We start from the raw sequence: 14,047 nt of genomic DNA on the forward strand, positions 1-14,047 counted from the left end.
ATATCGTTCACCAAACAACCATATAGAATGACAGAATGGTAATACTTATAATAGAATTTTCTAAGTTCTAACTATTTGTCTAATTTTTTTAAGTAAGTTACGTTAATTTCCAGTGATCCTTCTATACATGCACGTGAAATGAGATCGTTCAATTAAATCACTGTTGTCGCGTGTGCGCTGTCAAATCGTTTCATCTGAAGCCTGTGACGTTAATGTCAATACATATAACTCACACGTGTATAGCTAGGGGGCATTACTGTCGTATAAAGATCAAACTCATAATCCCTTGTTATAATATAATATAGATTCTCTGCAATTTGCTTGAATTTCTTTTTCTGTATCCTTTAAGTCGATCTAGAAATTACGGAGACCCATGTGATTGCCACAAAACCTTCAAGTCGGTCAATATTAAGGACTACATCAAAGAATCATCTGTTTCTTTGTTTATACAGTGGTGTTTAAGAGGAAACATTTTAATTTTTAATATCTTCAACAAAAACAAAAACAAGTTGGAGACAAAACGTATCATCAAATCTCCTGACCGACAAAGAATATAGTTGGGTTTATGTATGAACTAGCAAGATCTTTTGAATGGTGTTAAAGTCGAAAATATTTGAGATTTGTACATCAAATTACTATAAATAGGCATCTAACATCATTGTCATCATACATGCATGTGATATACCACAGACACACACCCAACCGATAAAAGAATATTTTTTTTCAAAATAACTGGTTTGTGTTTCACGTCGACTATATTTAGAAAATACCATGCACATCAAAGGAGTCCTTACATTAACACTTAGTGCTGCCGTCATCATCGCGTAAATCCGATTATTTCATTGAGATTTTTGAGTAGGTTCTCTGCAGCAAGCATGCATATCTAATGATGTATTTTCATAATGGCCAAGGTCATATAGGAAGCTTTATAGAATGGAGTCACGATTTCAAATAAAGTTGCACACGCAATCACGCTAAAAACTTCAACTATTATGCGTTTAACTCGAAAGCTTCATACATGCAGCTATTTGTATAAATTAAATGGCTAAATAGCAATGTAACTGATGCAAACTCTCACCTGGGACAACTGAGGAAAGAGGGCAATAGCAAAAGGCAAAGCAATGCCAAATGATAAGATGCAGGCGATCGCTTGAGTTGGTAGAACAAAACGAGGATGTTTTTTGAGGAATTTTGCTCTATACATAAAAACAACGAGATAACAGTATAAAGACGTCGTAGTTAAGAAATGGGACAACTTAAGCAATTAATTATTAATATTGCACAAGCGATGATTTATAAATACCTTTCCAATACAGTCATAATAATCGCAGGAGTACATAATACTGTACCAGACAAAAAAATTCTTGTGATTATCGTTTCGTAAATTGCCTAAAACATTATTATTTGTGAACAAAAATTTTGGATTTCTTTGTTACAAAATAACGCTGTCAATTCACGGCGTAAAACTCAAGCTACCCGTTTAGCAGCAATTCTTGATGTCCCTTGAACATTTCCATTGCTATCTACAAGATCCACTCCTTCTATAAGCTCGTTACTTCTCATTGAAAGAACATTACACACATTGGCACATGCTGAACAAAAAATGAAATTTGTTTTCGTTGAACGTTGAAAGTTTTTGCAAAAAGATTAACGAGTTAATGTAGATCATACTGACCAGTAGCAGGAAATGCAATCAATCTTTGTAAAGACCGTCTCACTTGTGGTGAAAACATTTTTGTTTTTTGAACAAAAACAGTCAATCCAACAGCAATAGAAACAGCGCTTGTAATGGCTCCAACGTAACTCAGTATAAATCTACTGTTTGGCGTTGGCTGAAACAAGCAACGGGGAAGATTTTCACAACTAGATTCATTCAATTGGATCCTAGAACTATTTTCTACATGAAGAATGATTTTAACCTTTGTAGCATTTCTGTTAGAGTAATTCACAGCAGCGTTATGACTTTGGTTCAACAACTAAACCATTTAAAATGACAATCAAATCCTGGCTTTACCAAGATTGGTAAGTAGGTAGGTATGTTAGTTGAGTGGAGAGCAAAACTACAATGCACAATACCTGCCAAAACACTACGGTCGATAAACTTGGGGCAGGCATCAACATGCCAACAACCTAAAGAATTGAACTTTGAAAAAGGAAAGCACTGAAAAATAGCATGAGGTGAAGATTTTCTCTTACTGTTATAGTGCCAAATGGGACAAAACCTAAAAGTGTTATAGACTTTTCATGATTTTCAAGTTACTTAAAAAAATAGATTAATATAGCTCGTACCTGACATACGAAATGGCATGTATATCCTTTCATTAGTATCTGGATGAAACACTGCCTAAAAAATCAAATAAATCATGGTAAAATGTAAAAATAATATTTTAAAATGATGTTCAGACTTTCGAAGTACTCATTTTAAAACTTAGAATCCAACTTGCAATAAGCTTTAACCTCCTTGACTTTTCTTGCTTCCCATAACTGTCAGAAATAATTCACAAACAAATTAACAACAATAACAAAATCATTTGACAACAAAGCAGGCATACGTACTTGTTCTGCTGTGACATGAGATGGAAGTTGACATTCTTTATATAAATGCAACAAGGAGAGACATTCTTTCTCCTTTTCCTAAGGATCAGAATAAAAACAAGAAAATGATTTTATTTCATCAAAAATGGCAGAGACCTTGCTGGGATGAAAATGGATAGATGGTGAAATTAAATATTCACCTTGCTGACAAGCAGAGTCCGAGGATCTATGATGTCCAGGCATCGTCTATATCGACCCCAAAATGTGCCCTAGGAAAAAATTACTTCAATGCGACAATTTTCTATCAACTTTCATAATCCAAATTCAGCAATATATTCTGACTACCATACATTTTACCATGACATAGTCCTTCTAGCGGGGGAGGGGGGGGGGCAAGGACTTGATCTTCTTCTACTTGGTATTTGGGGTATAAATCATTATTTTAATGACAAACATATGAATAAAGTTTGAAATTTACTCTGCTAAATAGATATTTACTGACAACTGTTTAAATGACGACAAACACCACGGTATTAACCGACAGAAAACCACTCAGTGCAGAAAACCCCATATTTTTGGTATCAACCAACCCCCCGGGTGGCCACGTGACACGTCCCTATGTCAAGACTGTAACCTTATCACAAGACTTAACTATCCATTATTTGCTTTCAAGTATAGAGTAAAATAACACTTCTAATACAAACCTGGTCATACCTAGGCTTCGTCAAAGAAAATCTTTCTAAATTGTGACAGTTTTCATTGTTTGAGTTTTCTGCACTGAATTTACACATTTCGTTTGTTGAAATTTGACCTTGCCTGCGGGCAAAATAAACCCTTTTGCGGGCTATATTCTTATAAACTAGTTCTCAGGGCTTTTACTTCCTAACAGAGTTGTCGAACAGGTCTTTGTCAAATTTCAAGTCATTATACACTTGTTGCTTTCGAATATATACTCAAATAAAGCCAATTTCATTTTCAAATTCAGAGCAGTATCCGTAAAACAGGGTTTGGACTATCGACATGAAAGTGTTTTATTAGAAATCAATTTTCAGAGAACTTAAAACAGGAAGAAGTTCTCTATGTTGAGACACAGAATGACGCACACAAATTACGTAGAGGTTGTGACGACTTTTTTGGCAATGAAAGATTTTTGACGCAGTTGATTTATTTTTGAAACACGTATTAATGGAAAACGTGCCTAAATTGCTCAATTTCTGTTTTTTATACTGTTTTCTTCCCAATGACTACTTATAATATTTTACAGGGGGAAATAACTTGGCATTGTAAGTATGTAGCGGAACTTTCGAACTTTTCGTTGGAGCACGTGCATATTGTGCTGTCTGACTACACGTCGAACAATAAAGATCTTTACATGAAGAATGTGTTCCTCCCAGCAACAACACAAAAAAATAAACGCCTTGACAACAAGTCTCAGTATGCTCAAATAACATCATCATTGATGTCGTTGAAATAAAGACAATTATATAATTTATTGATTTCGATAATAAAGTATCCCTAAGTCTCGCTCGGACAGTAAATTGAATTATTGGCAGCGGATGAATTATTGGGTAACTATTGAAGGCTTTCAAAACCCTTTGCATTGTTCACGTTTCCGAAAGCATTCCAAATTAATAGGCAAGACAGAATTGGCTAATAGAAGCTCAAACAAGGAAGATGCCAATGCGGCAGATTATAATTGAAGGATAAATTGGCGGATAGTTAAAACTTTGCCCTATTAGGGAAAAAACCGATTCATTTTGATAGGCAGTAAGAGTATTTAAGTATTGTTTGTGTTTAGTTGCCGTTCTCTATTCCATTCATAATACTTATCCATTTAGAGGTGGAATTGATGCTCGCATAACGCAAGACTGAAATTCTTAAAACAAATTGATAAAACTACGGACGTTGCTACAGCTAGCTCGAACACAACGAAATTCTTTAACATTCGCCGGGGAAATGCTGGAGAAGGCTGAATTTAACACAAAAGTTAAAGCAGCAACCTTGAAGTGCCAGAAGTCTTGTGTGTTGCAGCTTGAATGCTGAAAGTATTTGACACAAAAATTAAACAACACGTGGCAGCTCACGTGGGCAATTATTACCATTAAATTGTGACATTTCTACATTCCACGGATTGATAATGCGAAACGTTACCATTTAAAGATTTATTTATTTTGAGGTTAATTCTTGGTTTGTGAGAACACAGATAAATCTTTTTTATAAAGCTCTTTGTTTGGTCAGAAGCCGAACTCGAATTAAAAGTTTTCTTGGTTAAGAAGTGCGTTTATGATATATCAACAATCTTGCCTATCAGGAACAAAAGATCAGCAAGCCAAGATTTTTATATCAGAGTGCACAAAGCAATTAGCGTTGATCGCTACAGCAGAGTGGCCTGATTGTTCATATCTATTCGTTCATCTTAATTTTTTTTTGCCTCATCGAAGCTTTACGATTCAAGTAAATACGAACATTTCTCATAATGCAAGACTGCAGTAGTTTTTAGATGAGAACACAAAACAACTATAAACTGGTTCTGGCTTGCACCAGAAACCATTGTTTGTCATCACTTAATAACATTCAAAATGCTGACTTCTACATTCTTTTGCTTATTATAATAACTTGTTCTGGAAAACATCAAACTAAAAGTTACACCAGAATACAAGTGCAATACTAAAAATATCATAAAGATACACACAACTTTTTATGCATTCATGTACGATTTTCAACATGTTATATAGCATGTCTGCAATTTATATGAAATTCGCGTGATACTGCGTCGCCTTTCAAATATCCCACAATACGTGTCAGAAAGGCGACCATGCGTCATCTTTCAATATTGCCCTTTCGTATTTTCCTGTGGTTGCCATTTAACCTGTACTGACATACGAATAATCCTCTTTATTGATGAAAGCCAAATATTGCGATGTGTTCTCTGTTTTCGAAAAGAAAGCTTTGCATGACTTTCCCCAAAAGGAAACAATGTTCAAAGTCATTGTACATTGTATTCTATTAATAAGAAATATATTATGTGGATTTTCTAATTTTGCTTAACAAAACCACTGATGATATTGTTATCTTTATGCGTTTAGTAGAGCTAAGAGTTGACGGAAAAAACATTTGACAAAAAGCTAGCATTAAATCGTGACTCTAAAGCTTTTTAATATAAAATTTTGCCCCATGGTTTCGCTTATGTTTACATGCACGTTGAATAGCCGCCCACGTGTGACACTCTGACAGTCATGTGGACTTTACCGTTGTTGAAATGTAGCCTTGTGATTGGTTCATTTTGCGATAGTCAATTTCCTAATTGGTCCTTTTTAAATATCAACCAATCAGATTCTCCGTTTTACTTGTGTTTGGGTTGAGCTCGAATGACGTTATCGCGCATGATATAATTTTCTTTAGTCAGCTACAAACATCACCGATTGAGTTATAATTTTGTAGATTTTTCAAAACTCATCTCATTTTCTTCGCGAAATAATGGGGATAGAATGCTTACTTGCTGCAGCGCAGCTAATAGAAGAACAAGAAGCAAGTACGTTTAATTACAAGCTAACAATGTACATTACCAAAAACTACATCATGGATGTTTTTATCGCCATCGACATACGAGATACCTCAAATATACTCCATGTAGATTGGTTTTTTTTAATTTTCTCGTAGACAAAAGAGTACGAACTCCCGATAAGAAAAGCAAGAAAATAAACAAACGTTCACCGAGTTACAGGTGAGAAAATTGTACTTTTTCTGGCTTTACTACTTGTCGGGATAATTACCGACATTTCGCTTGCCTGTTTCGTTGACTTGTGTTTACTTGTGGATTGAAATATGCATGCGAGAAAACTGCTTTGACTTTTTCAGTGAGCTTTTCGAAAAATATGAGTCCTAGTTTTTATATGATTATCAGGAATATAAATGACACCTAGGCAATTTAACCCAACAAAAAATTAGGCTTTTGGGAACTCGTGAGTTTCCGTCGTGCGAAGGAAAATACTTCGTATTAAACTGGGGGTGTGGGGCTTTCCCTGAGCTAAACCCACTTATATTTCTACATATATACGACCAGTGTCATATGATTTCCTTCTGCTTTCTCTGTATCTTTCAAGTCCTTCATTCCTATTTTATGGTTAAATAATGTGCGAAGTGCAGCCAGATGGCGTTTTATAAATTGTACTTCACGCTGTGTGAAGCACTGAAACAGAATTGTTAGCCATGTTTACTCTCCCTGTGCAACAAAATATTCCCCGAGCTAGACAGCGCTGAACCATCCTAGTTTCCCATCCTTTTATGCATTTAAGATAATTACGAAATTGGATTACGCGGACGATTGATCCCCCAGAACGTTGTTTACTTGTCAATAATAGTTTGAATTTTGCTATCTCATCATTTAGCCGATCCACACACAACCAGCTGGAGAAAAATAGGTAAGATTTCAAGAGATTGACTTCGAGCTAACATATGGACCTTAAAGTGTTTATTGGATTTATAAAGCACGAGTCTTTTTTACGCCACGTGTGAAGGGGGAGTTGAAAATTTGCACGTGTCTTTAAACGGTATTCACCTGCGAATTTTTCCGTTTACCACATATTCCCAAGTGAATTCATTATCCCAGATTTTTGCATTGTACATAGGTTGTGCAAGCACCTAACAAAGAGTACAAAATAAACTTAAATCTTACCATTTTGCGGCAGAATTCTTGTATAAACTGTGCAAAAAGAAGTGATGTCGCAGTGCTTTTGACCTCCAGGCTACATTCATATTGTTTTTAAATATTACACACCTCTGTATCAACACTATTTAAATTAAGGCCTCCATCCTTAATATTCCATGCGTCGTGTTTTCATTGTAATAACCTAAGCAAAAAATAGGTCTTTGCCAAGTTTCGGGTTGAACCTGTTGCGGTTTTGAGCTACCAAAATATTTGCTTTAAAATATAAAGTACAGCCGACTGAAAATGAAGGCGATGTTTCTTATGCCGACATGATATTGCATCTTGGTGGGTAAAATACTATCGCCTGATATAAAACTTCGTTTCTTAAATATAAACGAAAAATCGTGCCATATCGTGCTTTCAGCCACGCTTAGATGACTACGCTGGTCATTATTGCCATTATTTAAGTGGTTTTGTGCGTATGTCGTCCGGTTGCTAAATTGTTTGCTTTGAGAGTTGTAAGATCGTCATAAACGGTTAAACATAATTTGGTCGCTATGCTCGTTAATTTTTTTGAAAGCTTTATTGCTGTTTATGCGAAGAAAAAGATTCAATAAAATGTATTTAAATAAACAGCTGACAATTAAGTTTGCAGAGAATTTCACCCCATGCAATGGCCTTAAATAAGGCTTGAGTGCTCTTGAAAAATTTCCAAAACAAGCCGCCAATTGTGCTGGGTTCATGACCAGCATAAAGCTATTTTGAAAAAACCTATTCCTTTCATTTTAAAGGCGTGCACATCTTCGCGATTGTCTCGAGACATTGAAAGAAATCGTTCCAACGCCTCCTGACCATCAAAAATCGACAACACTATCACTTCTTCAAAATGCTAGAAATTACATAAAGGTATTTGTTGAATTCTTCCTCTGCTTTTGCATAACATGGTTTTTTGAAACAGCTGTAATTGTAAATCTACAGCTGTGGAAAGTAATTTAAATATGCATATGTGTAATACTTTGATGTCTGATATTCATTATCAAATAATTATAATAATTAACATTTTCAAAATTTATGCCCTTGCTGTGGTTAATTTCATGAACTTTCTATGTCATAACCTGTATTGTCTCGCTCTCCTCACACAAGGTACTGGAAAATAACGATAAGAAAGCTATGGCTGCGAAACAGAAACTTCATCAGGAACATTTAAGACTTGTGAAACAATTAACATGTCTACGAGGTGAGCTGGTACAAAGGATTCGGAGCAATTCTGAAGGTGATTCAACCTGTGATGATGATATTGATATAGAAGACACTGAATACAACAGTGAATCTGACCGATCTAGTATGGATGGCAGTGGAGGTAGTGACGGTTGTCTTTAACAGCTATTTATTAATAACTATACAGGTTAATAATATATATATTGTACTTATTTCAGGGTGTATTGATATTTTATAAATACTTATGTATGGGATGTGAGACTTGAGATTTATAGTGTAGAAATCAGACAGTCAAAATGAGTATGTTGTTGAACATCTTAATTAATATCTAAATTATTCTATGATATTGCATACCTAGTGTGATTTTAAACAATTACCCTTCAATTGTGATCGAATTGTAAAATTTTTCAATTTAAAATTGATAAGTGACGCAAGTGTTAATGAATTGAAAAACGTAAGTGATTAAGGTATCTTAGATGTCATTATTGTTGTGCAATATTACATCTTATCTTAGGAGATCAAAACTTGTACATATTATAAATAAATTCTGTCTTCATCAACATAATCAGGTTCATGTATTCCCATAAAATATATATCTTGTAAATAAATTGTGAATAATAGCACTCGTAGTATTCTTGTAAACTTTTTTGGGAAATGCAAAGAAATTGTTTTTAAAATTGTTTTCATAAAATAGGCTTACACCTTCCATCACAATTCTTGGAGTCAAGTGTATTATTTGTATTTACACTTAAAAATACTTTCCGAAAAAAGCAGGTTTTGTTTATTAAGACAATAAAAATAATAGCTGCGGCAGTATGACTATAAGGATTTATATTCAGACTTATGTCAGAAAGGACTATAATTCAGAACTACGTTTTGGTAGTGTATATTTTATTGAACTCAATTTCTGATGCATTTCTCTCATTAAGTAATTTGCAAAACATATTTATTACTACGTCAAAATTTTACTGTAATTTAAACTCTTAGCTACAAATATTAATTATTACTACAATTTAATTTCAAAGCAAATTTAGAAATTTTGCAATGCGATGTCTTTGTTGATCTTTCACTTATTATAGTTTAGCTTTGATAAAATCAATGTTTTTACGCACAAACACATGTAACTGTTTTTTCAATTTTTTGTATGCATAGAGCAAAGTGTTCAATAATAGTAACTGATGGTGGGAAAAATAAAGTATTTCAAAATCAATTATGTTGTTGATATTCATTTGATTGACACACATGACTCGCCAGGATCACGTGTGATTTTTCCAGTGTCTGCGCTTAAATGGGGAGGGGAACTATGGGTGAGCAAGTCTGCCTTTACCATCAATTTATTCTTGCAAACAATATTCATTGCATACTTTCATCTTTCCGTAACACAACAAACAAAACATTAGACAACATGAACTTAGCTCATTCTCTCATTCCACTATCGTAATTATCTTTTAACCTCTTCACATCAACGAAGGATCCTTCAAATGTTTCTTTAAAAACTTCATCATGGCAAATGTGTTGAAACGTTTTTTACCTGCAAATAAAAACAAAAAAATTAAGCAATTAAGCACAACATTAGGTGTGTATATAAGCTTATCACTCCCTAATTTTCACTTATCTTGTTTAAGTAAATTCCAATGTAACTCACCGATTATCTTTAGCAACTGATCATCACAGAGTGTGAAGCGTTTATCTGAAGGATCCTGATATTCAATTAATTTTAAAAACATCACTATCAAATAAATTTTTAGCTTGAGAAATCTTTAGAGCATCAATCAAACTCACAAATAAATTTCTCTCCCTTATTATCTGCCACATCTTTTTCACAACCTCGGGGCGAGCCATCTGAAATTTTAATTGAGATTTTTTAAGAATACAAGTCTAAACACAGAAATGAAAAATAGTGTTTAGCTCACATGAGTTTCGCCCATTAATTCTGCTAGTTCAGCTGACAAAACCATGGGCATTGAGAAGCCTGTTATAATAGAAGCCTTTCTTAGTAAAACAGGATCTAACATATTACAAATCATTTAGCAATACGAACCTGTTTTTTTCTTAGCACCTTCAACTTTTTCTGTTTTAACAGTTTTAGTAGTCTTTTCTTTCTGCAAAATCATTTTCAAACAATTCAAATCAGAGAGCATGCCTTGTTTGTATTCTCATATACACTTACTTTTACAGCTTTTGCAGCAAGTCTTTTTTGTTTTTTAGGTTTAGGAGGTTCAATATCCGACACACTATCTTCACTCTCACTCTACAATCAATATAAATGAAATTATAATGTTTGGTTAATCAACAAACGATTTTCCACACTTTATGAATTGGTTTCATTAACAAAAATAGAGAAGATAAAAAACAGATACAACAGAAACCACGAGTACACCTCTTCATTCTCAGATTTAACATGGTTGGCTTTCACTTTATTTCTTGATTTTTCTTCATTATTTACGGATTCTTCTACAACCTGACAATAATAACAAATGAAATATTTGAAAAATGTCACTCGATTATGAACAACAAATAGAAATGTATCAAAATAATACGAAAACGACTACAAGTTCTTACTGATTGACCAGATTGTGAGCTATTTTCGGATGATTTCTAACAAAACGAATGATAATAAGCAGCCATTAAAAAATTCTGTAATGATAAGCATCTTGTTACCTTGGGTAAAATTTTCTTTTCTGTCATACTTGAAGAGTCAGAAGAGACAACTGGATCAGTTCCAACATCATCGTCCGATTGTTCATCGACTAATTGCATTACAATATCATCGATGTGCTTCTTCCTAAATAAATATAAACACTTAAAGTCATTTGTATTTATTCAAACGATGCATAAATTTGTTTGCAGATTCAACAATGATAAAGTAATAAATGTATTCTTTGTAAATGGCTTGAACCCAGGAGTATCGTAACATGTTTGTGGATGAAGATTGTCCAGGTTAATAGAGTCCTGAGAAGGACTGTTGGTATTCATGTAGACTGACGCTTCGAAGGTATTCTTTGAAACTAGGCAACTTAGCTCAGTTAGCTAACAATGCTTTTTTATATGATCAAGCTCGCGCCTTTATGAATCATTTAAAGCGTGCCATTAGATGACAATTGCATTTACCTGCTAGAAAGATTCGTGTTATATTTCTTCTCCAATAATAATCGAATCTTTTTCGAGGTGAGGACGGCCAAGTCACCATTTCTAATAATTTCTTTGTCGAAAAGTTGAACAAATATCAATAAGAAATAAAACAAACAGCTAAAATTTAACAAACTTTATACATGTAGTCAATTCTTAACAAAACAAAACAAAAAGCTTAAGGCTTCCAGCTCAACACACCGGCAATATCTTCTTTTAACTCCGTATCGTCAATGTTGGTCGCCATGTTTTATGCAGATCTAAATCGGGGGGAGGGACACAAAAGAAAGTTTAAGTCTGGGGGGAGCGGGAAAGATCAAAAACAGTATAGTTCACTTGACCCTAACCAGTGAAAAAAAAGAGTGAAAAGCAGACAACTTAAATGATACTAATGACCTTTGGCAAACACTACAACACAAGTTAGCGACATGTGTGCATTGTCGAGTTCTCTCTACCATTAAATTTGTTCAATTAATAAGGATTCAATTAATAAGGATTAAAAGAATACATTGTTGTTGCTTTGTTTCAAATTTGTGCAATGAGAACTATTGTAATTTTCGACATTTGTATAAATACCTGAAGAATCAGCACACATAAAAAAAGATCAAAATCCATCTCCGAATTCCTTATTTCCTTTTCAGCATTGATACTACAGAGCGATGGTACACGAAAGGAAAGGCTTTTAATTTTAATTAGCTGCGATTGGCGTCTATTACATCGTTACCCTTAACAACAATAGACAAAGGTTAGCACAAGGAGACGAAGACTACAATTGTCAAAATGGATCAGAGCTTGTTGTCGAAGACTACTGTTGGATCAATTTCTCAAAGGTAAGAATAAAGCGAAGGATGTGTATGATTTAAGATGAATTTGCAATCTTAAAAGACGTGTGTACATTACAACAACTTACCGTTGTTCTTTCCAGATCTTCTGATCGTAATGACATTTCACAGAGCTGGATGATATTTCAAAGGATACGACATCACAGTACAAGTGGAACAAAAATACCCGAAAAGATAAACAGCGTCATGTTCAATAAACCAACAATGACAGGTGTAAGAATTTACATTCTAAAGATACATATATATAACCCAGTCCAGCTTTGACTGCCACAGAAAACATATTTTTTATATTAACATGCAATTTGACGCATTTTCTATTTCTCCTGAAGAAAATCTTCAGGCTATCAGATCTTGCAAATCAAGCGACTTCAGTAATCCTTATTGTTCACATCCGACGAAGAACCAACAAAATTGGGCAAGAAAATGGGCCAACCATCGCGCACAACAAGCAATACTCATGAAAGATGTTCATTCAACTAAAGAAGACTCAAATAAGTTGCATAACTGTAAAATAGTGCGACAGGATGAGAAAGTACTCACAACAAAAAAGTCACCATTATCATCGAACGTTCACTTACCTGACGTGCAGTTCAATGAAAAGTCTGCTGATGTAATTTCTCGATTGCGTTCAATATATTCAAACGAAAATGAGAGGAATCGTCGGCTACGAAACATCCACGAAAGAATGAACGAACTTCAAAAAAAATCCATCAAAAAACAAGTGGATCTTAGCATTCGGGAATTTCGCAGGAGGAGTGAAGAAGACAAGAGCAATCGCAAGGAGCTTAAAAGAGTACGTGAAAAATTTCTTGAAACAAAGAAAAATCGCCAAAGTCAAATGCATGTTTCTCAAAGCGCACTAGATGCGCCAGCCGTTTCGAGACTAGCATATGGTCTACCATTGGAAGGAAAGGAGTTCACAGTGAGTTTATCAAACAAGAAAACAACGGCTGAAATGAAGAATCTATGGAGAATGGCGCTTCTTCGAAAACAATGCATCGATAGTTTTATGAGCAACATTTCACTTATGCATCGACCATTAGATGCATTAACACTTCCTCAATCAGAGTCAAGTCTTCAAAGAAATGATAGGCTACGGTCTCATAGCGAAGATTACACAATCCATAGACTGAATAAGTATAACTCTCTAGAAAAAGGTAAAGGAGAGATTTTCTTAGTAGTTGAAAGAATGACATGGCCGCATGGCTAGGATATAATCATTACAATATCAAATTAACTTATCAACTCACTATTAATAAAGTGGTCTTTCAAGTTTCAACTGTGAAATTAATACCTTTAATCTCTTGAAATTCAGACAATTTCAACAACAACAAAGTTACGAGAGATTTGGAATTCACACTGCAATCTGAAATCATTGGTAAGTATAAAATGTCTTTGTATAGTTCAGATGTGTTTATTCGTAAAAAAAGCTGAAAACTCAATTTAATTCACAGAAGCTTAATAACTTAGAGGACTTGAGAGCAATACGTACCATCTATATCTTCTTCTAGATACATTCGAATCTCTGAGCAGCGAAGATGACGAGTTTAAGGATGTCTAGTGCTAGTAAGTTAACTAAAGTATGTCGCTCGTTCATTTACTTCATGTTACAGCGTTTGTGAAAAATTTTGATGATGTAAAAATTCGCACAAATGTTCAAAAGCCTGAGTGGAGC

At 34.3% G+C, this 14,047-nt stretch overlaps 4 protein-coding genes across 5 annotated transcripts; 2 read left to right on the forward strand and 2 right to left on the reverse strand.

The window, feature by feature from the left end:
• Position 1: 1 nt before the first annotated feature.
• LOC124445027 (sideroflexin-5-like) lies at positions 2-3,507 on the reverse strand. Its single transcript, XM_046995745.1, has 13 exons — positions 3,240-3,507; positions 2,736-2,804; positions 2,557-2,634; positions 2,458-2,484; positions 2,290-2,344; positions 2,197-2,222; positions 2,077-2,130; positions 1,920-1,976; positions 1,676-1,832; positions 1,477-1,592; positions 1,304-1,389; positions 1,079-1,196; positions 2-354 (listed from the first exon to the last, which is right to left on the reverse strand). The coding sequence occupies exons 1-13, from the start codon at positions 3,324-3,326 to the stop codon at positions 277-279; spliced, it is 1,008 nt and encodes a 335-aa protein (XP_046851701.1). The 5' UTR covers positions 3,327-3,507; the 3' UTR covers positions 2-276.
• A 2,314-nt stretch (positions 3,508-5,821) lies between these two features.
• On the forward strand, positions 5,822-9,611 carry LOC124445034 (max dimerization protein 1-like). The gene is made up of 5 exons (XM_046995754.1): positions 5,822-6,067; positions 6,196-6,259; positions 6,924-6,956; positions 7,975-8,089; positions 8,327-9,611. Exons 1-5 carry the CDS (start codon positions 6,013-6,015, stop codon positions 8,561-8,563), a joined length of 504 nt encoding a protein of 167 aa, XP_046851710.1. The 5' UTR covers positions 5,822-6,012; the 3' UTR covers positions 8,564-9,611.
• LOC124445029 (upstream activation factor subunit UAF30-like) lies at positions 9,276-12,192 on the reverse strand. Of its 2 annotated transcripts, XM_046995748.1 has the most exons (12): positions 12,107-12,192; positions 11,732-11,790; positions 11,513-11,603; positions 11,063-11,186; positions 10,964-10,999; positions 10,782-10,862; positions 10,572-10,652; positions 10,443-10,503; positions 10,315-10,373; positions 10,184-10,243; positions 10,047-10,101; positions 9,276-9,932 (listed from the first exon to the last, which is right to left on the reverse strand). In XM_046995748.1, exons 2-12 carry the CDS (start codon positions 11,775-11,777, stop codon positions 9,859-9,861), a joined length of 768 nt encoding a protein of 255 aa, XP_046851704.1. In that variant the 5' UTR covers positions 11,778-11,790; positions 12,107-12,192; the 3' UTR covers positions 9,276-9,858. The 2 variants fall into 2 exon arrangements, with proteins under 2 accessions (XP_046851704.1, XP_046851705.1); XM_046995749.1 differs by lacking the exon at positions 10,964-10,999.
• A 62-nt stretch (positions 12,193-12,254) lies between these two features.
• Positions 12,255-13,933, forward strand: LOC124443544. Its single transcript, XM_046993997.1, has 5 exons — positions 12,255-12,360; positions 12,456-12,583; positions 12,702-13,529; positions 13,688-13,750; positions 13,884-13,933. The coding sequence occupies exons 1-5, from the start codon at positions 12,311-12,313 to the stop codon at positions 13,931-13,933; spliced, it is 1,119 nt and encodes a 372-aa protein (XP_046849953.1). The 5' UTR covers positions 12,255-12,310.
• The last annotated feature ends 114 nt before the right edge of the window (positions 13,934-14,047 follow it).

The sequence above is a fragment of the Xenia sp. Carnegie-2017 genome, unplaced genomic scaffold, assembly GCF_021976095.1.
Source record: "Xenia sp. Carnegie-2017 unplaced genomic scaffold, XeniaSp_v1 HiC_scaffold_21, whole genome shotgun sequence".
NCBI lineage: Eukaryota > Metazoa > Cnidaria > Anthozoa > Malacalcyonacea > Xeniidae > Xenia > Xenia sp. Carnegie-2017.

What these genes read in the sequence shown, in the direction of transcription:
- LOC124445027 (XM_046995745.1), bottom strand. Translation starts at nt 3,326, where the DNA reads ATGTGTAAATTCAGTGCAGAAAACTCAAACAATGAAAACTGTCACAAT. An exon ending in AAGCAAGAAAAGTCAAGGAG is followed by an intron (nt 2,345 to 2,457) that starts GTTAAAGCTTAT and finishes TTGATTTTTTAG; the next exon opens with GCAGTGTTTCATCCAGATAC. An exon ending in TCCCATTTGGCACTATAACA is followed by an intron (nt 2,131 to 2,196) that starts GTAAGAGAAAAT and finishes TCAATTCTTTAG; the next exon opens with GTTGTTGGCATGTTGATGCC.
- LOC124445034 (XM_046995754.1), top strand. Translation starts at nt 6,013, where the DNA reads ATGGGGATAGAATGCTTACTTGCTGCAGCGCAGCTAATAGAAGAACAA. An exon ending in AATAGAAGAACAAGAAGCAA is followed by an intron (nt 6,068 to 6,195) that starts GTACGTTTAATT and finishes ATTTTCTCGTAG; the next exon opens with ACAAAAGAGTACGAACTCCC. An exon ending in ATGCTAGAAATTACATAAAG is followed by an intron (nt 8,090 to 8,326) that starts GTATTTGTTGAA and finishes TCCTCACACAAG; the next exon opens with GTACTGGAAAATAACGATAA.
- LOC124445029 (XM_046995748.1), bottom strand. Translation starts at nt 11,777, where the DNA reads ATGGCGACCAACATTGACGATACGGAGTTAAAAGAAGATATTGCCG. An exon ending in AACACGAATCTTTCTAGCAG is followed by an intron (nt 11,187 to 11,512) that starts GTAAATGCAATT and finishes ATATTTATTTAG; the next exon opens with GAAGAAGCACATCGATGATA. An exon ending in TTGCTGCAAAAGCTGTAAAA is followed by an intron (nt 10,504 to 10,571) that starts GTAAGTGTATAT and finishes ATGATTTTGCAG; the next exon opens with AAAGAAAAGACTACTAAAAC.
- LOC124443544 (XM_046993997.1), top strand. Translation starts at nt 12,311, where the DNA reads ATGGATCAGAGCTTGTTGTCGAAGACTACTGTTGGATCAATTTCTCAA. An exon ending in CAATAAACCAACAATGACAG is followed by an intron (nt 12,584 to 12,701) that starts GTGTAAGAATTT and finishes TTTCTCCTGAAG; the next exon opens with AAAATCTTCAGGCTATCAGA. An exon ending in ACTGCAATCTGAAATCATTG is followed by an intron (nt 13,751 to 13,883) that starts GTAAGTATAAAA and finishes ATCTTCTTCTAG; the next exon opens with ATACATTCGAATCTCTGAGC.